The following is a 17,031-nucleotide window of genomic DNA, read 5'->3' on the forward strand; positions in this document are numbered from 1 at the left end:
TTCTGCGCCAGGAGCAGTGGAGTGGAATGAGTTTCTTCCTTCATTTTGGTTTATACTCCTACCTACCTCAATTTGTATGGTCTGTGGAAATCGGCGAATGCCTTTGTGTTTAAAAAATTCATTTTTGTTAAAAATAAAGTAAAATTTTGATGATTTCGGCGAACTTTTCAAAGTTGATTTCGGCAAAATCATCAAATTGTTAGTTCAAAGTGTTACATCAACGTTCTGATCCAGTCACGTCAAAACCTGGATAAAAAGGTACACGAAGGTTGCCTTGTCAGATACAATGGTGAAGAGCAGTATCGAGTTTATGTTCCAGGGAAACGAAACATTGTTACATATTTCAAAAGATGTCACTTTCAACGAGAAACTTCAGGAGTGCAACCAACAAGTTACCATACCAATCAATCAAGATTTGTTAGATCCAATTGATATTGAAACCAATACAGAAATCAGCAATGCGAAGGAAACTAAAAGCACTACATCAACGCTGAAGAACGGTGCATCTTCTACGTCGAAGTCATCGCCTGTTACACCAAAATCTTCGACCAAATCAACTCTGAAAAGTTTGCCAAAATCAACTTCGAAAAGTTTGCCGAAATCATCGAATAGTTCCTTTTTTGGGAATGATGAGTTTGATGATGCTAACCATAATTCCAATGATGAGAGTCAAGACAATTCTGTGTGCAATAAGTACACACTTGACAAAATGACGATTATTACACGGCTTAAATTGTTCAAAATCTCCAATTCCCAACAATCTCGCTAATTGCATTGAAATTGAGATTTTCACGGCTGAATTTGAAGCTTCACCGAAGTCGTATGCAGAAGCTGTCCGAAGCCAAGACCGTTCCAAATTGAAAGGTACTATGGATACTCTAAAGAAATCTGTAGTTGCTAATGATGCCCAGAATCTAGATTTCAGACCTCAGGGAAAGCAATCAGACATTGATAAGTGAGGAGGTGGATAGCAAAACGCAATAACTCAATTTTTGCTTTTTTTGGGAAATTAGGAAAAATTGTTAGGAGGGGAAGGGTGGGGGGTCGAGTTCCGAAATTGGAGTCAAATGAAAGGGGAAGGTGCCACAAATAAAATTTCCACTCAATTTCAAAATTTCGGTCACCTGGGTAAGCACAGTGAGGAAAAGAAAAAAAAGTTATTGCGTTTTGAACGCAAATTTTTTTTTGATGTTTTTCTGCAAAAAAACGTATTTTTTATTTGAAAAAATTGAAAAATTATGGAAAAAAACTTATGTTTAATCGAGAATTTTCGATAAAAAACAATTAAAAAACTGGAATGCGAAATTCAAACAATTCCTGTGTGTGATATGGCATTCGGAGAGTGGCAACGAAAGCACCATTTTTTCAAGTAACTCCTACCCAACGATTTTCAGTACCCACCCGATGAAAAAAAACAGTGTTACCACATCTGCGCAACTGAAATATATAAAAAGTAGTGGAGTTATTGCGTTTTGCAAACAAAATCTCATTTTTTGATGCATTTAGCTCTAAAATCAGACTTATTTTCCTCGATTGCGCTATGATATTCAACCGATGGACAAAACCTGACACCGGGAATGGATTCCCCGTTGAATTTTACATAAGGATAGATATCAAACTCAATTTTCGTAATTTTGGAGTTATTGCGTTTTGCTATCCACCTCCTCAAGTCTGGTGTTTCCCATTCATCATCGACCAGCAGCAAACGAGCTGCTTTATGTCACCAGAGATACGCGCCTTGACCCAGCCAGTGTGTTATTGAAAACTCTGGAAAATTTTACCACTGAAGATATCAGCTGTCTAAATAGTGAATCAAAGACAGCTGAAACGTTCCAGCTGTGCTGATTTCACCGGATGTCTGAGTATGTTTCACTGGACAACTGGCATATACTTTGAAAATGCTGACGCGGCATTATTATGGATCCAGGTAGCTGATAGAGTTGCTCATCTGAGTTGATCGCCGCTAACGAAGCATCTTTAACATTGGCCGAATTTGAGAGAACATGATCGATGTTCTTCATGTTTGTGCGGAGCAGTTTTGCTGTTAATTTATTGCTCAATAATTCTCGAAGTAGGGAAAGTGTTGAAAATGAAGTAAAATTCGTGTCAACATTGTAATCGTATATTTAGGTTGTAATTACACGTAATTCGTCGCATTATCGAGATACAATGTATTTGTAAAGTCAACAAAAACCTCCGATGACTTTTATATTTTTTTCTATTCAAATATCCAAAATTCTTTTCGATTACTATTACCGTTTTACGTTTTCCGTTCGCATTATGGCGATTTTTTTTTTATTCAATTAAGGTACATATTATGTATTCGTGTAAATATGTTTGAGTACATCGTTTTATTTTGAATTGTGCATCGTATTTCATTAATTTTGGGGTCCTCTGCAGTTTGCAACATTTCGTGTTTCTCTCATGAAATGCAGTTTACTTTCATTTTGCCACTAGACTGGTAGTTTTGCTCGGATGCCCCCAACCAATCGTCGTTCGTATCTTACCTTGCGCATTCGATGCCCCACTGAGCGACTGGTTTTGATTTTAGGCCAATTTCAATTCGAGGTTGCCTTTGTACAGGTTGCTCCTGGCGCAGAACCCGTGTATGTATTTTATTTCTTGGGAAACCTTAGAAATAGGTATAAATCGCATCTTCAATTGCGGACCAATGTTCGAGAATGCTCTTTTATAGTTTGCTCCTGGCGCAGAACCCGTGTATGTTTTATTTCTTGAGAAACCTCGTAGGTAGGTATAAATCGCGTCTTCTCCAATTGCTTCGGTCAATTTTTTTGACAATTTCTGAAAGAACTCCGCAAACGATGAGAAAATCGAAGCATCATCGCCTATCCTCGAGCCTGTATCCATTCTTGAGACTGTGTGAAAAACAATGATTGTTTCGACGGCGCCTTATATGTAAATATACTCTTGTAATGCGACGAACATCATCCAACTATGTAAAAATAGAGAAACTTGAGACACCGACGAGAATAAATTTGGATTAAATTTGCGAGCTGGAATGTATTATCGGAAAAGGATACGATACAGGATGATCGATTTTCATTGGTCGTCGATGTTGGCGGAGTTGGCGGAGGTGGCGGCGGCGGCGGTGGTGGTGGAGGTGAAAGGCGAATACCATACCGTATAATACCGTCGACAAACGCGAACGGTGATTTATACGGTCTGAGGTCGTTGTTCGGCGCATTTTGCCAAATTGCCGTTTTATTTCGCTTTCGCAAGCCCAATTCGAACGAACTGCTGAACGTACCAAACTCGCGAAATTTCAAAATAACAAGTTTTCGCGTAATCGCTTTGAAAAATGTACGTTTACCGACTGCGGCTGTGCGCGTGCCGCCGCCGCCTTTGGCAAAAGAAAAAGAAAAAAGGCGCACAGCTTTGTAGCTTTAGCTACATTAAAGCTGGTACCGATACTTTTGGGAGTTGTAGAAACGATAGTTCGACGCGCTATGCTTTTGCAAACAAAACAACTTGTACGTGTTTGTATTTGTGTACGGTGGGACTGCAGGTAGTTTAGTTCAGCGGCGGTGGCGAGGCGACGTTTATACTTATTCCTGCCTAGCTATACGAGTACGAGTATACTATATGCTCACACCAAGTATAGAAAGTCGGCGATGGTTGTGTAAATCTTCATCTTATCGTAACACGTTCGCTATGTTTCACCGACATCTCTGAGGTATTGTTAACATTTCTCCGGTGTCGGTGTCGGTGTCGCTGGCACTCACTGCCTATCTACTGCCTAGTTATAGTTACCTGCGTATTTTTATTACCGAGTTAGCGCGATATCGTTATCGATATTTTACCTTATTCTTTATACCTTGTGAAAAGTCGTTCTTCTATGTACGATTACGAGTGTTACATTGTATCGAGCCATCGAGGTGGGAACATTTTTAAATTATGGTCACTGAGCTGCTGCTGTAGAATTTTTAAAACATGTGGTTGACGTTTTGACAATCTCCTTTTAGAATTTAAAAAAAGGGAAAAAACAGAAACCAAAATCAATTCAACTTTTGATTCGTTCAAAACTTTTTTTCAAAATCAATTCATAATTTATTTATTTTACATTGTCGAAAATTTATAAGTAAATATGTCACGAGGCTCCGCGAGGGCACAGGTTGTTGTCGCTAGAGGTAGTCTCTAGGTAGTAGCTCGGATCATCAAGAGGAGCCAGTCCCCCAGGACAGATGAGAAGGCGAAGACAACACCAGGGGTATTCTGCGCGTCCACGTCGTGCGGAGTGGTAACATGTTGCTGTTCGATGGACTCGGAATCGATAAACATGGCTAAAGCAGAATTCTCCAGTTGGTGGAACGACGGGGAGGAGTGGCAAGTCGAAGGCCAAGCCTCTACATAAATCCGGATTACAAACAAGAATGCATAAGAGCTGCAGAACACCAACAACTCACTCGTTCCAGCCCCAGGGAAGCGCAAGAGCTTCAGAGTGAGTAGGCGAATACCAGCGCCTAAAAACTGGCAAATTCGGCTAAGGGAGTAAACCCCAACAGAAAATCATGGTGGAAGGCAACGGGAAACCAACACCATTATATTTCCCTAGAATTATATGGACATCAATTTAGCAACGGCCCTAAGTCTCCGTCAGGCTGATCCTCATCCGCCAAGGCAGCCGGATAGGGTGCTAAGAATACGCGGAGTTAAAACAAGGCGGAACAACATCAACGTCGCAACCTGGAATGTACGCACTTTGTATAAAATTGGACAACTTGCTAGTGTAATTAAAGAAGCCAGGAGATTGCAAATCGACGTGTTAGGAGTAAGTGAGACCCGATGGACTGGAAACGGTAGATACCGGGTAGATGAAAATTATGAAATGATTTTCGCTGGGAAAAACACACACGAACAAGGTGTGGGTATATTAATACATACCAGAATCAGCGATAAAATCAGTGCCATAATTCCGAAATCAGAGAGGATACTACTTGTGAGATTGGAGGTCAAGCCAAAACCAATGGTGATAATTCAAGTTTATGCGCCAACAGCGGAAAGCAGTACAGCAGAAATCAACAACTTCTACAACGACCTAGAAGAAGTGATGAGATGCTCGAAAAACAATGATGTTGTGTTTTTGATGGGAGACTTCAATGCCAAAGTTGGGAAGGATCATGGCAGCCAAGTTGCAGGGAGATACGCGCTTGGAGAGCAGAATGAAAGAGGTGAAATGCTCATAGAGTTTGCTGAAAGACACGATCTAGTAATATGCAATACCTGGTTCAAGCAGCATGAAAGAAGATTATACACATGGGTCAGTCCTGGAGATCGAGTCAGAAACCAGATAGACTATATACTTGTAAAAAGAAGATTCAGGAACACAGTGAAGAACTGTCACACATATCCTGGTGCTGACTGCAACTCTGACCACAAACTACTGGCTGCAAAATGCCAGCTAGTCTTGAAGAGCCAGAAGAAGAGCAAAGAACGATACCAACAACTTGACTTTGCAAAAATCAAATCAAAAGAAGTTCAAAAGAAATTCCAAGAAGAACTGGAAAAGCAAAAGGAAGATAGGTTGGAAGAAGAACAAGGTATCGAGGAAAAGTGGCAAACATGGAAGCGAAAGGTTAAAACAGCAGCAGAAAAGTCTATTCCATTCAAAGGAAGAAGAAAACACAAACCATGGATGACTCAAGAGATACTGGATCTGATGGAAGAACGAAGACAAGCAAACAGACCAAGTAATGAATACACAGTGATAAATAATCAGATCATGGGAATGTGCAGAATGGCCAAAAACAAGTGGTATGAGGAGAAGTGTCAAGAAATAGAAGAGCTGGAGAAAAGGCACAACTCTAGAGAAATGCATACCAAAGTGAAGCAGATGATGGCCACCCACAAGAAAAGGAGAAGTGGAATAGCATATATGCGAGGAAAAGACGGAAAGTACTGTGTTACCAATCAAGAAACTGAAGAGGTCTGGATCAGCTACATACAAGAACTGTATGGAGATGATACACGTCCGGCTCAAATTGCAGTTTCATCCACAGAAGAGGCACCACGAATTGAAATGTGGGAGCTGAGGAATGCTGTGAAGCGAGCCAGAAACCACAAAGCAGTGGGAGAAGATCTCATACCAGCAGACTTGATCAAACATTTAACACCAGAGTATGAAAAGGAGCTGCTGAAGATAATAAACAAAATATACGATGAAGGCACTCTGCCTAAGGACTTCAAAGCAGTAAATTTTGTACCAATACCGAAAAAGAACAACTCGCAAAAATGCTCTGAATATAGAACCATCGCACTGATGAGCCACGCACTGAAGCTACTACTCTCCATCATAAATGCCAGAATTGAAAAGAAGATAGATGAAAATCTAAGTGAAACACAATATGGCTTTGTAGCAAAAAAAGGGACGAGAGATGCAATTGCCCTGCTGAAAGTGATAATTCAAAGAGCACTGAATGCAAATAGGGAAATCATTGCTTGCTTCGTCGATTATGAAAAAGCATTTGATCGTGTCAACCATGAGAAGATGTTGGAGATCCTGGAAAAATACAATATCGATAACAAAGACCTGCAAATAATCAAGAACCTGTACTGGGAGCAAAGCGCTAACATCAAGATTGGAACTGAGTACTCGGAGAACGGATGTGGAATAAAGAGAGGTGTGAGGCAAGGATGCCCCCTCTCACCCAGGTTGTTCAATGTGTATGCAGAAGAAATAATGAGAGAAGCGCGAATTGAACGAATGGGATTCAAGATAAACGGCAAGAGAATAAATGAAATAAGTTATGCAGACGACAAAGTGATCCTTGCTGAGACAGAGGTGCAGATGCAGAAAATGATCAACCAAATCAACAGTGCTGGATTAAAATATGGAATGAAAATAAATGCAGGCAAGACCAAGGTGATGAGATTTACAAAAGGAGATGATAAAGAGGTCAGAATCAACATCGGATCACAAGAAATTGAAAATGTAAAGCAATTCAGGTACCTTGGAGCACTGATAAACAACGATGGTAGAGATCATAAAGAAATTAAATCACGGATTGGAATGGCAAAGACCGCTTTCAACAACCTTGCCAATGTGCTGGGAAATCGAACGATGAGTATTGATCTGAGGAAGAGAATTATGCGATGCTATGTATGGACCGTTCTGAAGTATTCCTGCGAAACATGGACCATGAGTGCAGAATGCGAGAAGAAAGTATCCGCTTTTGAGATGTGGTGCTATCGAAGGCTACTACGGATCTCATGGAAGGACTTCATTACCAACAAGGAAGTACTAGCAAGAATAGGAGAGGAGCGGAAAGTCGTAGTTGAAGACATCAAAAGCAGAAAGCTAAAGTATTTAGCTCATAAAATACGAGAAAACGGTATTTTCATGCTAGCAGTACAGGGGAAAATCCAAGGAAGATCGACGAGAGGGAGGAAACGATCGGAACTGTTAACAACAAACTCACCGGCCAACTCCCCCTGCAAGACCCTGAAAGAAACAATTAGATATGCTAGATACCGGCTAATATAGATGGACATATACGCTATCTCCTGTAAAGGAGCGTGACTACGACGACGACGATGTCACGAGAAAAATTTCTCTAACCATGTTAGTAAAAATAAGTCGTGTCAGGAGCCCCCCCCCTCTCCCCTCAAAATACATAAGAAATCCGAAAAATTGAAATTTGTACGTTTTTTGATCTTTTAATTCTTAAATTTGCTCCTTTTTCGTTAGAAATATTATCAAATATTTTTCTCTTTTCTGCATGATAAAAAGTGGAACTTGTCCCCTTCCTCAAAAAATTAAAAAAATGAACTTTCATGTTTATTTTATATTAAAGATTGAATTTTCAGAAAAAAAAAAATACTAATTTGATCAATTTTTTTGATTCTTTTTATCTGTGCCTCCAGAGTAAATTTCAAAAATATCGAAAAATTGCCATAAAAACTGAAACAACGAAAAGATTTTTTTTTGGGGGGGTGAGATGAAATTTGATGAAACAAAAAAGCTCTTTCAGCAATTTTGTAAAAAACTGTACTTTTGTTTGGCAAACTTTGAAATGAAAAGGGGAGTTTTTGGGCCAGCAAGGCAAAAATTAATGAATGCTATTTTGACGTCTTGGCAAAAAATAAAAAAATTCTAATCAATTTTGGCAAAAATTGCGATCATTTGACTATATGTATTATCAAAAAATTACTTCCTGAGAATTTTGACTAAAAAACAACAACTTGTTTTCAACTCGCCAAAAATTGATCTTTTCTGAAAATTTTCACCAAAAAAAGGAATTTTTTGAAAATTTCTTTACAGGAACAGTATGCTATCTGATAATGTTGGCAAAAATTGGCTCCTTTGACAATTTTACCAAAAATGGGCACTTTTTCATAATTTTGACAAAAATGAACGTTGACTATTTTTTCAAAAATTGGCACTCTGCGACTTTTTTTGATGTAGGCAAATTTGGTAGAAAAAACCAGAACCATAAGCATGTTTGGCAAAAGACAAAGTTTTTTGATATTTTTCAACGTTGTGGCTTCATACAAGAGAACAAACATCGTTTGCAGAACCAGGGGAGAGGTTTTCGTAAAAATGTGCTCATTTAAAGAGATTTGAAAATTTTTTTAAAAACTTCTACAAACATCGATTATTTATTTATTTTTTATTTTTTTCAAAATCTGAGAAACTCCATACAAGAAAGCCAACATCGTTTGGGGATTCAACGAAGGTTTTTTCTTGAAGAAAGGGGGGGGGGAATGTAGGACAATTACGTATGATGTTGAAATGAGATACATATTTCACGAAATTTCGGGGTCCGTACTAAAAAGGGCCTATATGGTTTGAAGGGCCGGAGAAAGTTTTTTTATTGAGAAATTTTTTTGTAACCTTTTTTCATTTTTTCAACTTGGTGGCTGCCGGCGCCACTTTTTTGCACATGGGGGGGGGAATGTAGGATTATTTTCTCATCGGTGGTAACAATTGGGGGATGGGGTGGGAGGTGGAAAATTCCAACTTTGCAAAACAAGGCACAGGCACGCCCTATTGCATAGTTCTGATGACATTTTTTGGAAGTTTGACATTTCCAAAGTACGCCTGGAGGCTCCAGAATGACTTGAAATCTTTTTCAATCGACTCAGCATGTAAAAATTAAAACCGTTTTCATTCAATTACAGAAGGGGAGCAGGGGTCGGAAATCAGGTACATGTTGAATTTTAGATTTTAAGGTTAATTTGTAGATTTTTTGATTTTTTTCTCATTTTTAGCCCAAAGACTTTCAAAAATTCAGAAATGTACTTTAGACCCTGAAATTTCGATTGGTGACGTATTTTAGCATGCTCATCTTTAAATTTAACGTTGTACGATTCAAAAATTTCTCTGTCAGTTGGGGCACCTCCTTTGCAATTGCAAAGGAAACCCATAATTATGAGTCAATTAAGTAAAGAGTATAAAAAAATCAAACAATCAGTTGCAATTTTTAATTTCTAAATTCTGTCAAAGAGTATGAAACTGGTTCTCGCGTGAATGGAAATGTTTGATTGGATTCTATGGTGAAAGTTCGATCGTCGTAATGCATCATTACGATGTTCAAACATCGATCAACTTGCTCGTATCCGGTGTAATGGGTATAGTTTTTTAAATTCGTCGCAGGTATTTCGGTATGTTGACATCTTAAAAGTTGAGTTCGTAATTTCTTGGCTAGTAGGGTATGTCCTTTGGCTATTTGAACGGCGAAATCAGCGAACAAAATGCCTGCTTTGGTAATCTCGGGTATCAGGTACTTGGAAACGTACAAGTCGTGAGTGCAGCTGTGCAAAATATGGTTCCAGCGTTGTCGACGGATTTCTTCAACTGGGTCTAATTTTGAATTTCGTATCGTCTGCAAATTCGGTATAAAAGTGTCGACGCAGCATTCTTCGTAGTTGTCTATTTGATCTTTGACGATGACCAACCATCTGACGTAAATTAACGTATTCTGAAACGATTCATATTTTGTATAGATAGTTTCAGAAATGTTCCTTAATCAATGCTCGTGCTCAATCGATACAGAAAAGTACCTGCTCTCGTAATAATGTATTATAACTTATGACTTATGATGAGCATTGGACGCGATGATAGATAGGTAATGCAAGTAGGATTAAGTCTTTTACCAATTCTGATTTTAATTCGTTCAGGTCGTCTGTAGATTTGGAGGAACTGTTACTGCTGGTATTGTTGTTATTCGTTTGTGATAATTCTGTAAATCGAACATCGTCTCGCGTTAATTGATTACTCGGTGTTTTGGGAATCTGTTCGTGTTGGAGTAAAAAATGCAAAATGTAATACGAAATCAGCTTCGAATGTACGTAACGTGTTATTATTTATTTAAGTGTGCTTTGTACGTCTACGTACCTTGTGTTGATTTGTGGTAGTATTTGCATTATCCCTTGACGATTGCTCTGCGAAGATTTCTTTTTTGAATATTGTCTCATCTGTGTTGCGAAACAGGGAAATTATGATGTGAAATATAAATACTGATTTCAAGTTGTGCTTTTGCATCGACATGTTGAAATAAACTTGAGCTAGTACCTAGACGAACGATTGAAAAAGAAAATCTCGTTGAGATACGAGTAGGTAGTTCATCGATAGGAAAGCTTATCTCAGTTCGAATGTAATTCATCAGAAGAATCTGGTAATGGACCAAATCGCAGCTCGCAGGTTATCTTCTTCCTACGTATATTTTCAGTTTTTGTGTTCGAATGAAGTATTTCAAATTTTATTCCATTCGAACCAATAATAGGTACGTGTCCTTTGAAAAGAGATCGAGAAAGGTAAAATGTAGAGTCAAGTATAGTGAATGTATCAAAACCCTTATCTAGGACATGCGAATAATTATATACCTACAAAATAGTAGTGTAGAGTTTTCAAACATCCTGTAGAAGGAAAAAAAATGAAGCTCCAGGAGTGTCGTGTAACGAATAATTAGATTGCTAACGTATTTAGAGCTGGTAAAGGTGAAATAGAATTTGATGAAGGTGAACGTAGCATGAACAGCGATAACTCTTTGCATTTGCTGGCTGAATGAAAAAGGTTTACGTAGCGATCGAGCTTTTTATTGTTATCTAAAGCTATGCTTGTATAAGGGGAGATAGAATGCTGTACATTTTTTTCCCTGCAAAAAAGATTGTTTTGTGGATTACGATATATAAAAGTGAAATCTCGATGGTGTATTGTTTTTGTGTATTTTGCGTAGTATACATGTAGGTATATAAACAAAAAGACAGACCGAAAATTAGCAGGATTCTCGCTCTACCATGTAAATAAGCAACTTTTGGAAACGGTGCGTTATAAACAGTTTCATTAGAACGAGCGTATATAAATGTTAGTTGGGTGTGGATATAAGGGGGCAGTGCGGTGGTGTGTTTTCGGCCTTTATCGTCCCAAACGTAATAGCGAGAGCTTTTTTTAGGTTGTGTGCGTAAATTCGGACTACTCTTGCCAGTTGCCAGTTGTTATATAGCTGGTTAGAATTACGAGTGTATAACGGTCTCCTTTGTGTATTATAAATTCACGATAACCGGAACAACGGCGTGGAGGTGCGGAGAGGCAAGTTTATTAAAATATGTAAAGCGTTGCCCGCAGTGCGAAAAGCAACGAGTAAATTTCATCAAAAGATCAAAGCTCGTTGTTTGTGAACTGTGTGAGGTAAGGATAGTATTTTGAAATACGTCGACGACGTCGTTCTCGAACATCTAAACCTTTCCTCGAGTCACAAACTACTTAGCAGGCTGACTAACGGCCCTAAAGTAGCATGAAAATGTGTAAAAAAGGACACGAATTCGACTGTGGGGTTCGAAAACGTGGAAATCGCGCTCAAATGAATTTAAAAGTACTATTTTTCCCCAAAGTTTCAAATAAATACCGCTTTTGCCAAAGTTGTTTGAAAATGTGCTGGTTTTTTTTTGGCAAAATTGCAAAAAAATGTCTAAATTTTGAAAATTGTTCTGTTTTTTGAAAAGTGCTACTTCTTGTTTAAATTTATTGTAGAAGAGCCCTACTTTTTGGCCAAAATTGAGATAAAATATCTTGCTTTAGCAATAAGTTCCAAAAAATCCTGTTCATCCCCCATAATTTTGTTTTTTTTTTGCCAAAATTCCTCGAAAAGTTCTACTTTTGCAAAACAAAATAGCGATAGCAAGTCCTGCTTTGGCCAAAATTGTCAAAAATCCTACTTTTTGGCCAAGTTTACAAAAATGTCCTATTTTTGCGAAAATTTCCAGAGGTGCTGGTTTTCAGCCAAAACTGTAAAAAAGTCCTGTTTTATCCCAAATCACTGAAAATTATATTTTTTTTTCAAAATTACCAAAAAGTTATGCGTTTTTGCTAAAATGTGTTTTTCAGTCTGAGAAAGAGGAAAAATTTCCCTGAAAAAATTCCAATCGTTAATCGATATGATTGCAGCGCTGCTATTATATCGTCGAACGGCGCCGATTTTGGCAAATTATACAGCGAAAATTCGAGGATAGCTTTACATTAAAGACGCGAAAGAAGGACGATGCAATGTTACTTATCGCGAACGATATCGATATGGGCAAAGAAGAGCGAACAGGGTTAGTCTATTACTTCTTATTGTCTCGCACATTGGGTTGAATTTTTATCACGCTCAACGCCGCGCCGGTTTTAATGAACGCCTAATGTCGTGTGCAATTTATTCAGATCCGACTCGACGTGAAAATTTATCAAGATGAAAAGTTGTGTAAGTTGCAGACAAGTATGTAGTATAAGGTAACGAAAACACGCTGAAAATATCGATCGCGCCGCAACTGGAATACATTTCGTTATGCGGCTGCGGCGGCGGCGACGACGACGACGATAATTTCAAACAAATTCGTCTCGATGTTTTAAATACGCCGCCTTATCTTCTGCTATGTGTATACTCGAGCTCGAGACTCGATCGTAACGAAAAAATTATCATTTTAAGTACTTACTTACTGTCTTCGTATTAAAATGTAAATTTCATTCTTCGCGCGAAATTTCTTTATTCCCTTGAAAATTTATCGAGACTCGACTCGAGAGACAGTTTTTTTAATACTTAGTTTACCAAGCTGCTGTATAACTGTTCCAATCACTAGCGTCCCTTGTTTCTGTTGCGATACTCATTCGAAACGATTATAACTTTTTTTTTTTTTTTTTTTGAAAAGTCGAATTGTTGTTTACTCTTAACCCTTTTCCTCTTTCCTCACCTTCGAAAACAACAAACTGGAAGTTTCAAACGTTTTTGGGAAAATTGAAATAATGTTATGAAAATAGCTTCTATGTTGAATTTGAACAGAACTAGGATAAATGGAAGGAATCAGTTGATTTTTGGATTTTCATCAAATTTTTGAACGTTTGAGTAAGATTTTGAAAAGTTTATTGGGTGGAGTCTGTCCATCTCATGGGAGAGCATCCGCACCCTCTTGTTCCCTCTACCTTGCCTTAAATGAACAGGGACTCCATCGCATCTGCCCTTGTGACATGCCTGAAGTATTTGAGGATTTGGCTGAGTACCACTGCTGACTCCTAGTGTAGGGACTGGTTAAGAATATCCTTATGGTACCCTCTGCCTGTTGTAAAAGGCGACTAAAAGAGGACCAGGCAAGCGCGGAGGCCTAGATAGCAGCCCTATCACCGTGATATATGTATCTGGCATGGCTGGTAACCAAGTCAGATGAAAATCAACCTAACTCAAAATACACAAACAACAGGAAATGGATGGAACTGTGGGATCCCAGGCAGAGATGAACCCCTGGTTAAAATAAAAACACACGCAAACGAAAGAAAATACAAATTTGGGAACTAGAATGTAAGAGGATATCAGCCAAGGAAGCAGAAATATAGACTTTGCCATGATGTCTGAAACAAAGAAGAAAGGAAATTACATCGTGATCTACAGCAGAGTCAACAAGAAAACCAGAGCTGCAGGAGGAGTGATGTTACACATACATAATAAACACTGTGAAAACATCGACTCATACAAAATATGGCATGAAAGAATTGTATCAGTAAGGATGAGATTGAAAAAAGACTTCCTTACAATAATCGGAGTATATGCACCAGAAGGGGGAAGAGAGGAACAAAGAGAAGAGTTCTACAAGCAACTACAGAGGGCAGTACAAGCAGTAAATCCGGAAGATAAATTGATAATAGCAGGAGACTTGAATGCTCAGGTAGGAGATAAGCGTGTAAAGACAGTAACTGGTATGTACGGAACAGAAGGAATGAATACAAATGGGAAGAGATTGATACATTTTTGCACTTTCAATGGACTAAGAATCATGAACATATTCTACTAACACAAAAAAGATCACAAGATGACATGGAGCAATACAAGAGGACAAAGCTCAATGATCGAGCATTTTATAGCCAACAAAAAAGCCGCAAAGAAATTCTTGGATGTAAGAACATACAGAGGTCTAGTAATAGGCACTGACCATCATTTTGTTCAAGGAGTAATGAGAATGGAAACAACAAGAATACCAGCCAGGAAAAATGAAAAGAAAATTAACGCAAGAGCCCTGGATGACCCAACCTACCAATGGCTGTACCAAAGATGGATGAACATCATAAGTCAAGAGATACCAAAAAGCGAGGACATAGAAGAAGAATGGAAAAATATCACATCCATTGTGACAAAAGTGGCAAAAGAAAGCTTAGGAGTGGTTCCTTGCAGAATTGGGGCAAAGCGAATAAAGAATTGGAACAACAAAATCCAAGAACTCATACAGAAGAAAAGACAGGCATTTAGAAAATTCACGAGCACAAAAAGTGAGGTTGATGGTGAAGAATATCAAAAACAGCCAGCAAAAGTCAAGAGAAAGTCTAGCAAATTACAGAGAGAGAGCTGGGAAAATTTCATCACATTCCTGGAGCATTACACATACAAGTTACGGCTAAAGGTGTATAAGATCATAAGGAGAATTGATACAAATTAAATTTTAATGAAAGAGTGGGTTTGCCAAAAATAAAAATCAATGATGCACAGGAATATTTTGAAGAACTCTGGAGTGATGAAAATACACAAGATACAAAGATAGAAGGTGAAATTGGAGAAATAGAAGACAGAATTTCATTTAAAGAGCTACAAGAAGCTTTGAAAACAGCAAAAAATGCAAAAGCTCTAGAAGAAGATGGCATGCCAACAGAATTGTACAAATACGCAAGTAGTGAATTTAAAAGAAGACTGCTGGAATTCCTAAATAGGATGTACCAAGAAGAAAAAGTACCTGAAGAATTCAAAACAGCAATTGTAATACCACTGTTCAAGAAAGGCGATATGTCAAACCTGAAAAACTACCGAGGAATAAGTCTACTCAACACCTGCTACAAGATATATGCGAAAATACTGGCAAAACGACTGGCAGATCATGCAGAAGAGAAGTTGTCAGAAAGTCAAAACTGATTCAGAAAAGGAAGATCATGTATTGACCCAAGTTATACACGGAAAAAAATTTTAACATAAATTACCTGTTAAAAAATAATAAATGTCCGCCAAAAAATATATTTTACCCAAAATTAGGTAGAATTTACAAACCTCATAGTAAAATTTACTAATCTCATAGTAAAAATCACTCAACGTGTGGTTCAATTAGTGATGAAAGTAAAAATTACTTTTCTGTATAGTATTTTTTCCCACAAAATTCAATGTAATTTTTACTATTTACGGATGGTAAATTTTTACTATTCTGTTCTGGTAAAAAATAAAATTGTATGATTGAATAAAAAGTACTGCACCAGGTGGTATTATCTGTTGCGATTGTAACGGTAATTTTTACTATTCACGGATAGTAAAGTTTCACTATTCTGCCCAAGTAAAAATTACTCAGTTATAAAAGTAATTTTTACTATTATTTCTAAGTAAATATCACGCATTGTGAGAGTAATTCTTACTATGTACATGGAAAACACGAATTACCAATATTAATAATCCGGCATATGACAATAGGAGTACTCGCACCCCCCCCCCGCCGATCATCCGGGACAACTTTTTTCTTAAAGGGGACATCCTGAGGAACATTTTAAAGCAAACTTGCCAAAAAAAAGTTGGCCTTACTTACAAAATGGCGGCCATTTTGATTGACAGGTCAGCCGAAATCGCAGATTTTGCGTTTTAACATAGGACTTGCACGAACTTTTTCAAACTTTACAAAGGTAGATCGAAAGATCATGCAAAAATTTATCACCTGTCAAAATTTCAAGGTCTAAAGTGCGTTTTTCGATTTTTGGTGAATTTTTGAAAATCGAATTTAGGCTAAAAATGAGGGAAAAAATCAAAATTTCACCAAATTGACCAAGAAAGCTGAAATTTGGGATATACCCTATTTTCGACATGCCAAATCGATTGGAAACTGTTTCAAGCCGTTTTGAGCAGTTCTGGAGCCTCCAGCAGATTTTTGAAACTTTGAATTTTCACAAAATTTCATCAAATAATGGATATGGAAAGCTGAAATTTACTCTACACTCCAATTTTAACACCCTCTCAAGACGACTTCAGGTGGGTTCAAGTAATTTTAGGGCATCCAGCGACTTTTTTGAAAATTACTGGAACCTCCAGTAGATTTTTGGAACTTGAAATTTCCCCAACATTAAATTATCAAATGGAGTTGGCAAGCTGAAATTTACTTCGCAGATTACATGATGGTTTCAAATGGTTTTGAAATTTCAATTTTCCAAAAAAACGTCATACAACCTTTCAAAAAGTTGCTGGAGGCTCCAAAACGACTTGAAATTCACCAGCAGTCAACTTCGTAGCGCATTGAAATTAGTTTGCAGAATGGAATTTCGACTCTCCATCTTGGTTTGATAAAATTTTGGGGAAATTTCAATCTTCAAAAATCTACAGGAGGCTCCAGTAATTTTCAAAACAGTCGTTGGAGGCTCTAAAATGACTTGAAATTCACCAGTAGTCAACTTCGTAGCGTATTGAAATTAGTTTGCAGAATGAATTTCGACTCTCCATCTTGGTTTGATAAAATTTTGAGGAAATTTCAAGTTTAAAAAATGTACTGGAGGCTCCAATAATGTTAAAAAAAGTCGTTGGAGGCTGTAAA

The 17,031-nt window shown here is 37.8% G+C and overlaps 2 protein-coding genes across 12 annotated transcripts in view; one reads left to right on the top strand and one right to left on the bottom strand.

Annotated features, from left to right (window-relative positions):
* The window catches only part of LOC135840550 (uncharacterized protein CG43867), a 143,440-nt gene that overhangs the window by 64,990 nt on the left and 61,419 nt on the right, over positions 1–17,031 (top strand). The window lies entirely within an intron of this gene.
* On the bottom strand, positions 9,427–10,560 carry LOC135840526 (uncharacterized). The gene is made up of 3 exons (XM_065357126.1): positions 10,355–10,560; positions 10,114–10,251; positions 9,427–9,938 (listed from the first exon to the last, which is right to left on the bottom strand). Exons 1-3 carry the CDS (start codon positions 10,505–10,507, stop codon positions 9,441–9,443), a joined length of 789 nt encoding a protein of 262 aa, XP_065213198.1. The 5' UTR covers positions 10,508–10,560; the 3' UTR covers positions 9,427–9,440.

Source organism: Planococcus citri, chromosome 1, assembly GCF_950023065.1.
Source record: "Planococcus citri chromosome 1, ihPlaCitr1.1, whole genome shotgun sequence".
NCBI lineage: Eukaryota > Metazoa > Arthropoda > Insecta > Hemiptera > Pseudococcidae > Planococcus > Planococcus citri.

Coding starts and splice junctions, on each gene's coding strand:
- LOC135840526 (XM_065357126.1), bottom strand. CDS start 10,507: ATGTCGATGCAAAAGCACAACTTGAAATCAGTATTTATATTTCACATC. Junction 10,252..10,354: donor CTACCACAAATCAACACAAG/GTACGTAGACGT, acceptor CAACACGAACAG/ATTCCCAAAACACCGAGTAA. Junction 9,939..10,113: donor ACGAATTAAAATCAGAATTG/GTAAAAGACTTA, acceptor GAATCGTTTCAG/AATACGTTAATTTACGTCAG.